Source organism: Dipodomys spectabilis, unplaced genomic scaffold (genome assembly GCF_019054845.1).
Source record: "Dipodomys spectabilis isolate Male_0828 unplaced genomic scaffold, ASM1905484v1 ptg000264l, whole genome shotgun sequence".
NCBI classification, from domain to species: domain Eukaryota; kingdom Metazoa; phylum Chordata; class Mammalia; order Rodentia; family Heteromyidae; genus Dipodomys; species Dipodomys spectabilis.
The window spans coordinates 1,111,743-1,125,127 of record NW_024870941.1 but is presented as its reverse complement, the minus strand read 5'-3'; the positions used below and the strand labels follow the sequence as shown (position 1 = coordinate 1,125,127).

The window sequence follows — 13,385 nt, the reverse complement described above, 5'->3', positions numbered from 1 at the left end:
TTAATGCCCATTATATAAACTTAAAATAGAACACCTAGACTTGAACTATGTAGTCATTTTTACCATCACTCTGAGGCCAAGGACATTAAGGATATCTTTGTACTGTTCTTCATCCTTCACAGTTAAAGGTAGAGCCAATGGTCTTCAAGTAAAGTTTCTCTCACAGTTTTTTCCAGTGTTCCCTTTCCTCTCTCACTGTTTCTATTCCAGCAAAGAGCCCAATTCCCAATCCCTCTGGCCATTGAAGCAGCAGCATCACTTATTTTCTAACTACTATCAGGATCCGTTTTCTTTAGAAATAGGACATACTGTTCCTATCTTACAACGTTAAATTTGGAAAGAAAATAGGAATGTAAGCTAGCATATCAGGTGCTCTACAATCTGACTCCAGCTTCTACTTAAGCTGATGGCCCTTACTGCACTGAAAATGCTGAAATGTACTAAGTTTTTTGAAAGAGACTCTCCTCCCACTTCACCAGGTACGAATACCTGTCATCATCGCCTATGCCAATCTAATTCTTCCATAGTCCTCATAGTGTCTTCCAGTCTAGCTTATTAATATTTTCCTTATTCCCTTTTTTCTGCCATTATCTGTTAGCATTTTATTGCAATATTATGTGGATACTTATGTGTTCACCATGAGGGACAAGTAGTTTCAGAAGCATCTTCCTGTTCTAACCATTTCTTATACAGTGAGAGTCCCTCAAGATTTTTTTTTTTTAAATTTTGTCGGTCATAGGGCTTGAACTCTGGGCTTGGGGGTGTCCTTGCACTCTTCAGCTCAAGGCGAGTGCTCTACCGCTTGAGCCACAGCGCCACTTCTGGGTTTCTAGTGGTTTACTGGACATAAAAGTCTCAAGACTTTCCTGCCCGGGCTGGCTTTGAACCTCGATCCTCAGATCTCAGATCTCAGCCTCCTGAGTAGCTAGGATTGCAGGTGTGAGCCACCAGCACCCAGCAAGATTTTAATTCCCTAATACAATTTGAATATTTCCATGTGAATCCAATTTTAAAAATTGCTTTTTGTCATTTGCAAGCTTGTTTTTAAGAAATATTTTACTATTATGTGCATATAAAGGGTCTGTTTAAGGGTATTTTCTAGATGAATAAACATTAGTGTGGTAGGCTCTTTCTCTATCTTGGTCCTTTTGTAGATGTTTCCACATTTAATAATTCATGGGCTAACAGCATATGCTTTTACTTTCTGCACAGGCAGAAGGAGAAAATGAAGTAAATAATGAGTTGGCAAATCGAATGTCTTTGTTTTATGCTGAGGCAACCCCAATGCTGAAAACTTTAAGTGATGCTACAACAAAATTTGTATCAGAGGTAAGTATTGCTTAGGAAGTGATTCTTTGCATGGATACTCTTCCACTGCTGAGTCCAGCACACCTGTCTTTATATATCATATCCAAACTGAATATTGGCTTTTCTCCAAGAGCCCTATGTGTGCATCTGTTCACCTGTTTGCTGTCTCTCCCTGAGGTACTGTCAGTGCCATAGTGATAAAGTGGCCTAACTGAACCCCTTGATTGTCTTTTTCATCTTGCCTTTTTCTCCAGTCCTTTGCAATACCATTGTACAAGCAGGAAACTTAGAGGTTATCATTTTAAACTCTGTCTTCACTCCCTAAATCTACTCTATTGAAGTCTCATTGACTCCCTCTGAAAGGGACCACAGATCTGAACAGTTAACACCTTTTGCTGCCTATGGAGATATGACCACTTTTTCTGGGTATTTGTGTCCCCGGTGGTTCTTACACTCTTGCTCCACTGTGGCTTTCTCTCCATGGAACAGCCATATAGTCTTAAGACACAGTTAAGTTCTATCTTCTGTTTAAAAAGTTTTTAGCAGTTTTCCAGTACCCTTAGGGGAAATCCAAATCGAGGCATCATACCTGTGACCTATATCTGCATGATGGTGCTCGCTCTCAAACTGGTGGTTTTACATAGCTTTATCTCCAGAGCTTGCTTAGAACAAAGCCTAAATCTAGGGCATATTTGGGAAATTAGAAGAGACAGATTATAAAGCTGTAATTTTTTGTTTAAATTATTCTAAAATAATTTTTCCTTTTTTGTTCTTCATATACTTGCAGAATAAAAATTTACCAATAGAAAATACCACAGACTGTTTGAGCACCATGGCTAGTGTGTGTCGAGTCATGCTGGAAACACCGTGAGTATTTGCTGATCTTTTTCACCTCACAGTACTGGTGAGATAATATTACAAAAGCATACCCGGCTATGAACATGTCTCAGTATCAGAAAAGTGGAGTCAGCTCATTAAAGCCTTGATGTACTTCATCCATCCACATGTTTTTGCCCTCCAGGGAATACAGAAGCAGATTTACAAATGAAGAGACAGTGTCATTCTGCTTGAGGGTAATGGTGGGTGTCATCATACTCTATGACCATGTACACCCTGTGGGAGCATTTGCCAAAACGTCTAAAATTGATGTAAGTTACATGTTTTACATAATTCCAAACCATTTTCTTAACATGAAAATCAGTAGGCTTTTGTTTTAGTCAAAGACCTAGTAGGCTGAATTCTCTGAATTCTCAAGAACTCTGATCTGTATCATCTGTGATAGTGGGAGATTTTCATCTTCTTTGCTGTCTTGTTAATGGTGGCTAGTGTATGGGTGGAGTTAAATAGAGGGATAATTGTACTGTCCGTAGACCAGCTCATTGTGAGCACCTTCTATTTCTGCATGCTTGGCAATGTAAATAAATGAAATAAAATGTCTATTTATTTCTTTAATTCCTTTGGCCAGTGCCACTTCAAAGAAAAGGTTTATTCTAAAGTTACTTACAAAATATCCGTACTAGTCTTCCATATTTCCTCTGCCCTACTAACTCATAGTAATTTGGGACTATAACCAGATTTTTACTTGTCTCTCTGGAAGTTTCTACTAGAAATGACGTAGCTTTCTGGATTTCCTATTTTGTAGTTTGTCTCATCGTCCTCTCACATTTAACATTTCAGATTCGAATTAGTATTTGATGAGAACTGTCTTCCAGTTCTCCTTCTGGCTTGTAGCATTTTGGCATTTTACACAATCAGTAAGATTTCTCTAGTAATAGAAATGATCCCTGAAAGTGTAGTCCTCAGCATTTTGCATCTCAATTACAGATTTCTTGCCAGTCTGTGCTTTCATGAGCATGTGTGTTACACAAAAAGAACAGTTAACACTTACTATATTATTATCTTGTTCTCCAGGGTTCCTGTGGCAATGCTAGGGTGTTGATACTACCACTACCTTTCACTAACAGAACATCTGCATCGTGGAAAATTGAGTGTTAGAATTACGAGTGGTCCCATGGGAGGTTTAACCCATGTGTCTCTGGCTTCCAGAGCCTGTGTTCTTTCTGCTCTGCTGTGCTTTCTCACAGTAACCTACCCTCATTCTTCACTTTTTCTGACACGTGGACCGCTGCCTCCCCAGATAATTATCCTGGCCTTCCATGTTCCCTTTTACTTCTCAACCCCCTTTTTCTCCATCAGTGGGGATATACTTTTGGTTGACTGATTCTCCAAAAGTTTGACTTAACTGATACACTGAAACTAATAGCACTTGGTAGGTTTGTGTTTCTTTTTTAAATTTCCCTCATGTAAGAATGAATAATTTGACAATTGAAGTATATAATCTCCCAAATTCTGTAATGTGGTTCGGATTTAAGTTTTCCTATTTTGAAAAGGAATAATTAGACATGGCTTAAGTGGTAGAGTGTTTGCCTAGCAAGGGTAGGGCCTCAAGTTCAAACCTTGTACTGTCCCCCATCCCCAAAAAAGGAAAAGAAAATAAACATAAAAAGCAAGTATTTTACTTTTTCTGTTTTCTTTTCTCCTTAGATGAAAGGTTGTATCAAAGTTCTTAAGGACCAACCTCCTAATAGTGTAGAAGGTCTTCTAAATGCTCTCAGGTGTGTATCTGCACAAGTACTTACATATAAAAGAAATAGGTAAGGAAAGACATGGTGTGTATGTGTGAAGAAAATGTTTCAAAATGTGGCAGCACCCAAGAATATGAAGATAGATGTTCGAGCTGAATTGGGAAGGTTTCAGCTTGCTCACATAAAGGTAATACAGCTTTCAGTTAGTTGCTATAATGTTTTATAGTGAAGATATGAGAACAGCAACTTTATCTTTCCTTTTTTAAAATTTAGGATCAGCATATATACACTTGAACATGAAGTTTTGTTTTTGATCCAAGATTTTGGCTTTCTTTTTGCCCCTTTGAAGCAAGGATTGCTTGTACTTTGTCTTAGTAAAACAAACAGGTACTGATTGTAAGTAGAATTCAGAAAATGCTGGAGAATTTAAAGAAAAAAAACGGAAGTAATCTCACTCTATTGAGATAAGTGACTATGAATACTTCGATATACAGCCTGCTAGAAGTTTCTCTTTCACATGTAGATAGCTGTGGCTCTTTATAGTAGTATCTTACAAAATGTTTCCTAACTTGTACTGTACTGTTACTACATTTCTGTTTGTATCAATACCAATCTGTGGCACTTGTGTATTTTATATAATGAAAGTCAGTTGATCACTCATTATTTGTTTTGTTTGTTTCTTTGTTCTTTTTTTTTCTTTTTTTGGTTAGTCTTACTTGGTTTAATTACTAAGGGTCCTGAAAATGCTGGAATGTTTTTGAATGAAAGTCTCAGTACTTTGTAATGTCTTGTCACAGAAATTTACTTGGTGTAGTAAGCATGGTCATGACCTGCAAGGTCGTGTTTTCCTGATTGTTTGAGACTTAAAACACAAAAATGGTATGAGCACAGAAGTATTTGCTTACATAGTGATGCTTATGTCATAAGTGGCACCTTCAAATACTTTATTATGAAAGGTGCTGCATAATCAGTCATCACCTTGATGGAAATCTAAATGATATTAAATGAACTTAGCTTATAGTCTGTTGTAGCCATAAGCCTGGTATTTAGAATTATCTTCTTGTGATTTTTACAGTGCAAACTGTGTTGTCTTTTACCAGTAGGGTATTATCAGACTTTCTCTTTGATTGTTTACTGGACATTCCTTGTGTCTCAGTCAACCAGATTTTTCTTCCAAGTGCTCTTCTTCCCGAAGGGTCAGACTTTCCAAAGCCTGCCTGTGGCAGCAAATGTATTGTTAAGTGTGGAGGTAACTGAACTTCCAGGTTTAGTTCCAGTTTACCTTGAGGGAGATATTCTCAAAAATTACTTTAGGATCTTATAATATTGTATTGTTCTTTAGTGTTGAAGGGTGGTTCTGTCCCTTTTCTTTAATTAAAGCGAAGGAGGGCCGGGGTAGAGGGGGAGGACGGTGTAAACTCTGCTACAACTGGAGTCTTTGCTGAGGGAAAGGAAGGAAAAGCACAACCAAGGCAAAGTCACCTGTTGGTTTTAGTATGTTTTTTCTCCCACATATAGGGTGGTAATTATAAAGTAAAATCTTGCTGTAAAAACAAGTCTTGAGCTGTCTTCGTTCTTAGTGACTTCATGAGGATGCTGCGACTTAACTGCCGTTGAGACAAGCAGCAGAAACATAAAGGATGCACAAATGAGTGGCTTTGTAGGTTTTCATACCACTTCTGTGTGTAAACACAAAGCTTTTCACTTCCATTTCATCACCAAATACTACTGTTATTTTGATTCTGTCCCCTGCCCCCAGTTATCCAAAGTATAAAAGTGTAATTCACAGATCAGCTGTTGGGTTGGATTTGCCCTGTGACTGTAACTTGCCCACCTTTGTGATAGAACAGCTATTTTTCTTTTCTTTTCTTTTTTATTTATTTATTTTTTTTGGTCCAGTCGTGGGGCCTGAACTCTGGGCCTGGGCGCTGTCTCTCAGCTCTTCAGCTCAAGGCTAGCGCTCTACCACTTGAGCCACAGCGCCACTCCCAGCTTTTTCTTTTTGCTTATGGGGTGCTGAGAAATCGAACCCAGGGCCTCATGCATGCGAGGGCAAGTGCTCTACCACTGAGCCCCCTTCCCAGCCCCAGAACAGCTATTTTTCTTGAATGAGAGACAGCTGATTGTTTATGTGAGAGCAAACAGGGTGTGGCATGAGGTATGACAGGCTGTGCAGTGGAGGTGGGAGAGGACAGCTCTTCTGGCTCTTTAACCTCAGCCACGCATAATGGGGTGAGAAGATTTGCCCAGCCTCATCCTGTCATCACTATAAAATGCTATGCAGACTGTTTTAATTTCGTAAAAGGAATCTTTTTTTTCCCTTTAGGTACACAACAAAACATTTGAATGATGAGACTACCTCCAAGCAAATTAAATCTATGCTGCAATAACAGTTGAGGAGTGAGCGCCTGGTGCAGACGGAGGACAGTGCTCTGCAGTGACTGAGAATGCACAGCTTTTTAGTGATTGCAATTACTATCTCATTTATTCTTGCTTTGATTTCTTTCCTCTGTTCCTCCTCCCACTTTTTTAAAAATCATGTTCTTGTTCTTACAACTTCTTTTCTGTGCCAAAATCGGTAAAGTTATACTCTGAAGGGCATCGTCCCTTCACCAGGCCATCTAAGGCAGCTAATTATGCATTGCATTGGGGTCTCTACTGAGAAAAATTCTGTGACTTGAACTAAATATTTTTAAATGTGGATTTTTTTTGAAAACTAATATTTAATATTGCTTCTCCTGCATGGCAAAACTGCCTATTCTGCTATTTAAAATCCCTCAATGACTTTATTTTCTACTGCCGCTTTTTCCATGTGCAGCCAAAATGAAAATGTTTAAATTAACTGTGTTGTACAAATGGTACCCAACACAAACTTTTTTTAAATTAGACTTTTGTTTAAAGTTTTAAGTTTGCATTTTAACTTTTTGGTAAGGATGTATGTTGTGTGTTTAACCTTTATTAACTAACGTTAAAAACTGTGATGTGTGCGTAGAATATTACGTATGCATGTTCATGTTTAAAGAATGGCTGTTGATAAAATAAAAATCAGCTTTCCTTTTTCTAAGTGTGGCTTGGTTTACTGAGGTTTTGTTTTAGGCTTCTGAAGTTTTCCTCGTGTATATTTTTACGGAATGCAAATACACATCACATGTTTTTTCCTTCTAGGGGATAGGTGGGTCTTTTCAGTTGTATATTTCTTCTTTGTCTATGTACATAATTGCTTTTAATACTTTGCTTTGTGTAGTAAGACCAGTGATCGTGTTATGAACTTGACTCCTGTTCTGATGTATTCTTGTATGGAAGTAGTAATAGAAGGAAAACCACACCCGCTTGATTCTCATTCAGGAGTGAAAAGGTGGCAGCAATGTGAAGCAAATGATGTGCAGGAAAAGCTGCCCTTGGCCTCGGAGAAGAGGGAGTGCTTGTGAGACTTCCCAGGGTATAATCTCGCTCCTCATAGAAAACTAAGATGTTTTTAGTTTTAAGATCATAAAAACTAAATCATGAAATCTCAATTTCATGGTTAGGAGAAGCTAACTCAACCATGCTAGTGGTTTAGTGACTGGAGTTACAATTAAAGTGGCTTGCATGAAAGAAAATCACAGAAGCTTCCATCAAGACCTGGATGAATGATGCCATAGCTGGCACAAGCAGTCCTTCACCATCAGATCCCTGCTCACTTCTCTGGCCTCCTGCTCACTCTCCTACTTCACACTCTGTTCTCCAGCCACGCTCAGTTACTTGCTGTTTACAGATTGTTCCATGTGGTGTCGTCTCATAACTGTGGTCTGGCTAAACCTAAACCTGACTTCTCCTTCTCTCTCATCTCCATCTGACCAACACCACCTCTTAGCTTTCAAGGATCGGCTTTCTGGATAACATTGGTCCTGTCTTCTAAGCGTCTTCTGCAAGTAGTGAGCTGCATAGTGGCCCCCAAAGGATGATAGATTTATCTGGCACATGTAAATATTAGTTCCCTTGGTAAAAGACTTACATAAGAGAAATTAAGGAACTAGAGATGACAAAATCTTGGATGCCAAGTTTTTATAAGGGAAAACAGACAGCAGAGGTCCCAAGAGGATGGAGGCAAAGGCTTGTAATTTTCTATGCCAAGAGTCATCAAAAACTGCTGGGCTATAGCAGCTGCCTCCAGAACAACCAGCCCTGCTGATGTTTCATTCAGACTTTGATCATCTAGGATGCTGACAAATTTCCATTGTTTTAGCCTCCTAGTTTGTGGTACTTTGTTACAGCACCTCTAAGAATCTAATATAGCTGTCTTAGTCTTATAATAAAGCACCCCTGGTGTTTAACTGCACTTTCCTGATGCTAGATACTGAGATTGTGTGAGAACTTGAGTGTAGAGCCAGGTCTTGGTTTTCAGTGTCCCAAGGAAGGACCTTGCACAGTACCCAACTCTGAATAGGTGCCAAGTGAGTGATTGAGTAGAGTGAATGAATACCAATCAACGCAATTTTACTGAAGTAGATGTAGAAATACTGCCATGACCTATCAAGGTGACACCAGTTCATGCTCTGCATGTTGAAGAGTAAATGGAGAATCTCATCGCTAATTAGAGCCCAGAGGTCAGCACACCAGCCTGTGGGCAATCACCACCATTCGTTTCTATGCAGCCTGTGAACTATAAGAATGATTTTTAAAAGGTTGAAAAAAAATTCAAAAGAAAAAGCAAATGTTTTTTAAAAAGGTTGAGAAAATATTTTGCAGCATGAAAAAAGTATATGAAATTCAAATTTCAGTGTTCATAAATAAAGTTTTATTGCACATACCCTTACTTGTTCCTATATTATTTATGGCTACTCTCATTTAGTGGTAGAGTTTAGCTGTGACAGAGACCATATATAGATGGACAGTGCTGTGATAGGAGCTAGGCTGCACTTCAGGCCTAATGTTTGCCATTCAAATAGACACCTGCTCTCTGCCAGATCTGACCCAGATCTGCTCCAGTGTCTGCCCTCTCTGTGTGAAGGCATGCAGGGTTGGGTACAGGCTCATCCAAAACAAGGGCCAGGGTTAGTGCGCACTGTCTGCCTTGCCTGCTCCAGATGACTTCCTTTTACCACCTTGGGGCTTTTTTTTTTTTGAAACATCTCTAGTCAGTGTATCTCTTTTCCAGAATTTCTAGTAAAATAATCTCTTCCAGGCCCTGTTTTTTAATTCATACTTTTTGGTGGTACGAGGCATTGAACTTATAGCTCTGTGCTTGCTAGACAGACACTCGACCACTTGAGACATGGGTTCCAGTCCCAGAGGCTGAGATGAGTCATAAAGTTGTGTGGTTGAAGAGTCTCAAGACCCAAGCCTCACCACTTGTCTAGAACTCTGTTTTCCTTTCTTTAGTAAAACAAAGGGTAGAAACAGATAATCTAGCATTGTTGGTCCCACTCTCTAGCATGTGGCTCCTGCGAGCCGCTCAGTGTCACCAAAGCTTTGCTTTGCTTCTATAAAATGGCGTGGTTGTGAGGTTGGCCCCTGCTGCTGACAAGCAGGCTTCAGATCGCAGTGCCTTGTAGAGGGCATGTCCTGTGGTCGGGTTTTCACATGCAGAGTTAACCTTGGTGCGGGCTGTGTAATGGCAGGTATCCTGTTTTTGCTTGTTCTGGGGCTTCTTCAATTCAGGGTGTCCTGCTGTCATCCAGCATGGTCACTCACAGCTGGTGCTCTACCACTTGCATTATGCCTTCAAGTCTAGCATTTTCATAAGTTAATTGGAGATAGGGACTCTGGGACTTTTCTTCCCTGGGCTGGTTTTGAATTGAAGGCCTCAGCCTCCTGAGGATCAGCCAGATAAGAGCCACCATTGCCTTTTCCACTGATTATTTGGCATTTTAAGTTGCACAAAGCAACCACTATCTGTTACTGTTTTGGGTAGAGGAAGTGGTACTGGGGTTTGAACTCGGCCTTGAGCTTCCCCTAGGCAACACTGCTGCTTGAGGCATGTCTTACCAGTTTGCTGAACAACAGCAGAGTCCTAGGGCATGAGGCGCTGAGGCTCCCGACCTGAGGCTGTCTCTTGAGTAACAGCCATCACAGTTAGAATTGACAGAGTGTGTGTGTGATTTTTATTTAGCACTTGCTTCCCCTGCCTGCTAGATTGCGGTCCAGTAAGAAGCCGGGTCATCTGTTTGCTGTACTGCTTAGTACCACTCTCGAGTTCTCTGCAGTTCAGGTGGCCTGAGAGTCAGTTTAACAGGGTGGACAAGGGTCCATCTTGTTAAAACATGCAAGCCAAGACAGGAAGGAAGGGACGCAGGTGTTGGCAGAGAGGAGTCTGGGAGAGCAGCCCACAGCATGGAAAGCACTGTACCAGAGGCACTGGAGGCTGGTGGGGCTAGGCGGACAGGAGGTCGGGTCAGATCACAGCCTTCTTCCCTAGGTAGAGATGGACCAGCTGTCTACAGCATTAGAGCTCAGCCAAGGAGGAACGCAGTCGTCCCAGAACAGACTGTGGAAAGACAAATGGAGACCAGTTAAGCAGTTGTCATGGAGGCAGGAGGTGACCACAGGTGGTTGCCATGGCTGCGGTCACTACAGGCTTCCTGGCCACTGATTGGAGGTGGGCAGAGTCTAGGCCTAGCTCTGGCCTGAGCTCCTGGGCAGGTGGAAGGTGATGGGAAGCCAGGATGAGGCAGCTTCCCAAGGCTGGGAGGTTACCAGGATCAGAGGTGCCCCCCCACCCCACACCAGTGGAGCGCTTCTGCCCTTCGGGGCATCGGTGGGTCTGGTGTGGGAGGATTTCTCCAGTGAGCCCTTGCCAGGCCAGGAGAGAGGGGCACGGAGGACGAGCAACCGGGATGCCAGTGCAGGGGAAGGACACCAGTGTGCTGGCTGTAGCCCCCTTCCTGTGATGACTGCGTTCCCCAGGCCCCATCCTACTGTCACTCCTCCCACTGGCAAGAGCTGCGGGCTGTGCCTGCCTGAGAGCGTGGACAGGCAGAGGAGGCGCCTGTGCACTCCATGCAAACACATGGAGGTAAGACTGTTCCTGTTCTGTAGATCAGAGGCTCCGGAGGGTAGCAGATGCCTAAGGTCACACAGCTGCTAAGAGAGCCAGGGCTCACCCCCTATCTATCGGCTTCTGAGCCTTGTTCCATATTGTATTTTCCTCCACCTTAGGTGATGATGAACTGAGAATGAGGTTGACTTATTAGTGTATTTTTGGTTAAAATTATGATCACTTCTAATTTTAGGTAAAAGTTACTTTTAAAAGTTGAACTGAAAAATAGACAACATGTACTGTACTGGATAAACTTTATTAATATGTTTTCCAAACCACAAGAGAGAACACTGTGTGTATGGGGTGTGTGTGTGTGTGGGTGTGTGGGTGTGTGGGTGTGTGTGTGTGTCTGCATGCGAGCATGCGCCAGTACCATGGCTTGAACTCAGGGTGCTATGCTCTTGCTTGGCTTTCTAACTTACATTGGTACTCCACCATTTAAGCCATGCCTCCAGGCCAACATTTTTGCTGGTTAATTGGAGATAGAATCTTGCAGACTTTATTGCCTGAGCTGTTTTTAAACTATGACCAACAATCCTTCAGGTCTCAGAGCCTCCTGAGTATCTCAGATGACAGATAGAACCACCCGCACGCACCTCTGGGGAGAAGACTTCCATGGTCACTTCGTGCATTCTCTCACCTCTGCCAAAGGACAGATTCTTGCTGAACTTTAAGAAAGTAGGTCCATCTGAACGAAGAGTTTCAGTGGACAGTAGAATAAGGAGGATGAGGGAAGGGGCTGGCCAGACTCAAGGCCTCCTCACTTTAGAAGGATGGTGGTGGGTGCTGGGGTGCTTTAGGGCAACAACCTGACCTGGCCGGAGGTCATGTGTGGCTCTCATGACCTTTAAGACATGCGTAAACAACAGCTTCCTTCTGAGTTGCTGGGGGTGGCCCCACTGCACTGCACTCTGAGGTATCTGGGCCTATGAGCCAGGCACAAAGCAGACCTGATTGACTGGATGCATCACACGAGGAAGACAGCAGAGCGTGGAGCGAGTCTGTGTCCTCAAACCCCACAAGGCTGAGCCAGCCGGAAGGTGCTCACGTGCCGTGCAAGTGTGGCAGTGCTTCTCTTTCCAGGGCTGAGTTCTCCAGGCTGTGGTAAAAAGGGCGGCAAGATTCCCTTGCTGAACACTTTCAGATCCAGGTTTGCAGAACATGATTTACTGACAGGAGTACCGCCTAGCCCTGATTCCCTGACACGCACACCGCCTGTCGCTGATCCCCTGACACGCACACCGCCTGTCGCTGATCCCCTGACACGCACACCGCCTGTCGCTGATCCACTGACACGCACACCACCTAGCGCTGATTTCCTGACACGCACACCGCCTGTCACTGATCCTCTGACATGCACACCGCCTAGCCCTGATTCCCTGACACGCACACTGCCTGTCGCTGATCCTCTGACACGCACACCGCCTAGCGCTGATCCTCTGACACGCACACCGCCTAGCGCTGATCCTCTGACACGCACACCACCTGTTACTGATCCACTGACACGCACACCGCCTAGCGCTGATCCTCTGACACGCACACCACCTAGTGCTGATCCCCTGACATGCACACCGCCTGTCGCTGATCCCCTGACACGCACACCGCCTGTCGATGATCCCCTGACACGCACACCGCCTGTCGCTGATCCCCTGACACGCACACCGCCTGTCGCTGATCCCCTGACACGCACACCGCCTAGCACTGATCCACTGACACGCACACCGCCTAGCGCTGATCCTCTGACACGCACACCGCCTAGCGCTGATCCTCTGACACGCACACCGCCTAGCCCTGATCCCCTGACACGCACACCGCCTGTCGCTGATCCCCTGACACGCACACCGCCTGTCGCTGATCCCCTGACACGCACACCGCCTGTCGCTGATCCACTGACACGCACACCGCCTGTCGCTGATCCACTGACACGCACACCGCCTAGCGCTGATTCCCTGACTCGCACACCGCCTAGCACTGATCCCCTGACACGCACACAGCCTGTCGCTGATCCTCTGACACGCACACCGCCTAGCGCTGATTTCCTGACACGCACACCGCCTGTCGCTGATCCTCTGACACGCACACTGCCTATCACTGATTCACTGACACGCACACTGCCTATTGCTGATTCACTGACACGCTCATCGCCTGTCGCTGATTCACTGACACACACACACACACCGCCTGTCACTGATCCCCTGACACAAATACCGCCTGTCACTTCTTTCACCAGTAGGTTTACTTAGATATGTCTGTATTCACCTTGTTCTCTGAGGTATGTGTGTGTGTAAAACACTGAAAGATGTCCATACTGGTTACTTCTGAGGTATGGAATTAGGGAAATAAAATGTTTGGGGATTGGGCGTAGACCTCTGCGGTAGATGGCAGGCCGATGGTGTCTGATGTTCTGGGTTTGATTGTTAGCACTGAAAAAAAAAGTCAGGGAATAGCCTCCTCTTCCACAGCTTAGCATGCTC

The 13,385-nt window shown here is 43.6% G+C and overlaps 1 protein-coding gene across 8 annotated transcripts in view; it reads left to right on the top strand.

Moving 5' to 3' along the window:
• The window catches only part of Cyrib (CYFIP related Rac1 interactor B), a 114,281-nt gene extending 107,324 nt beyond the window's left edge, over positions 1–6,957 (top strand). For all 8 annotated transcript variants that reach the window (XM_042699923.1, XM_042699922.1, XM_042699921.1 and 5 more), the window contains 5 exons: positions 1,213–1,329; positions 2,096–2,175; positions 2,330–2,456; positions 3,853–3,923; positions 6,220–6,957. In XM_042699923.1, the coding sequence (XP_042555857.1) occupies positions 1,213–1,329; positions 2,096–2,175; positions 2,330–2,456; positions 3,853–3,923; positions 6,220–6,283 (459 nt within the window). In that variant the 3' untranslated portion in view covers positions 6,284–6,957. The remainder of the gene's footprint in view (positions 1–1,212; positions 1,330–2,095; positions 2,176–2,329; positions 2,457–3,852; positions 3,924–6,219) is intronic.
• Positions 6,958–13,385: the final 6,428 nt, after the last annotated feature.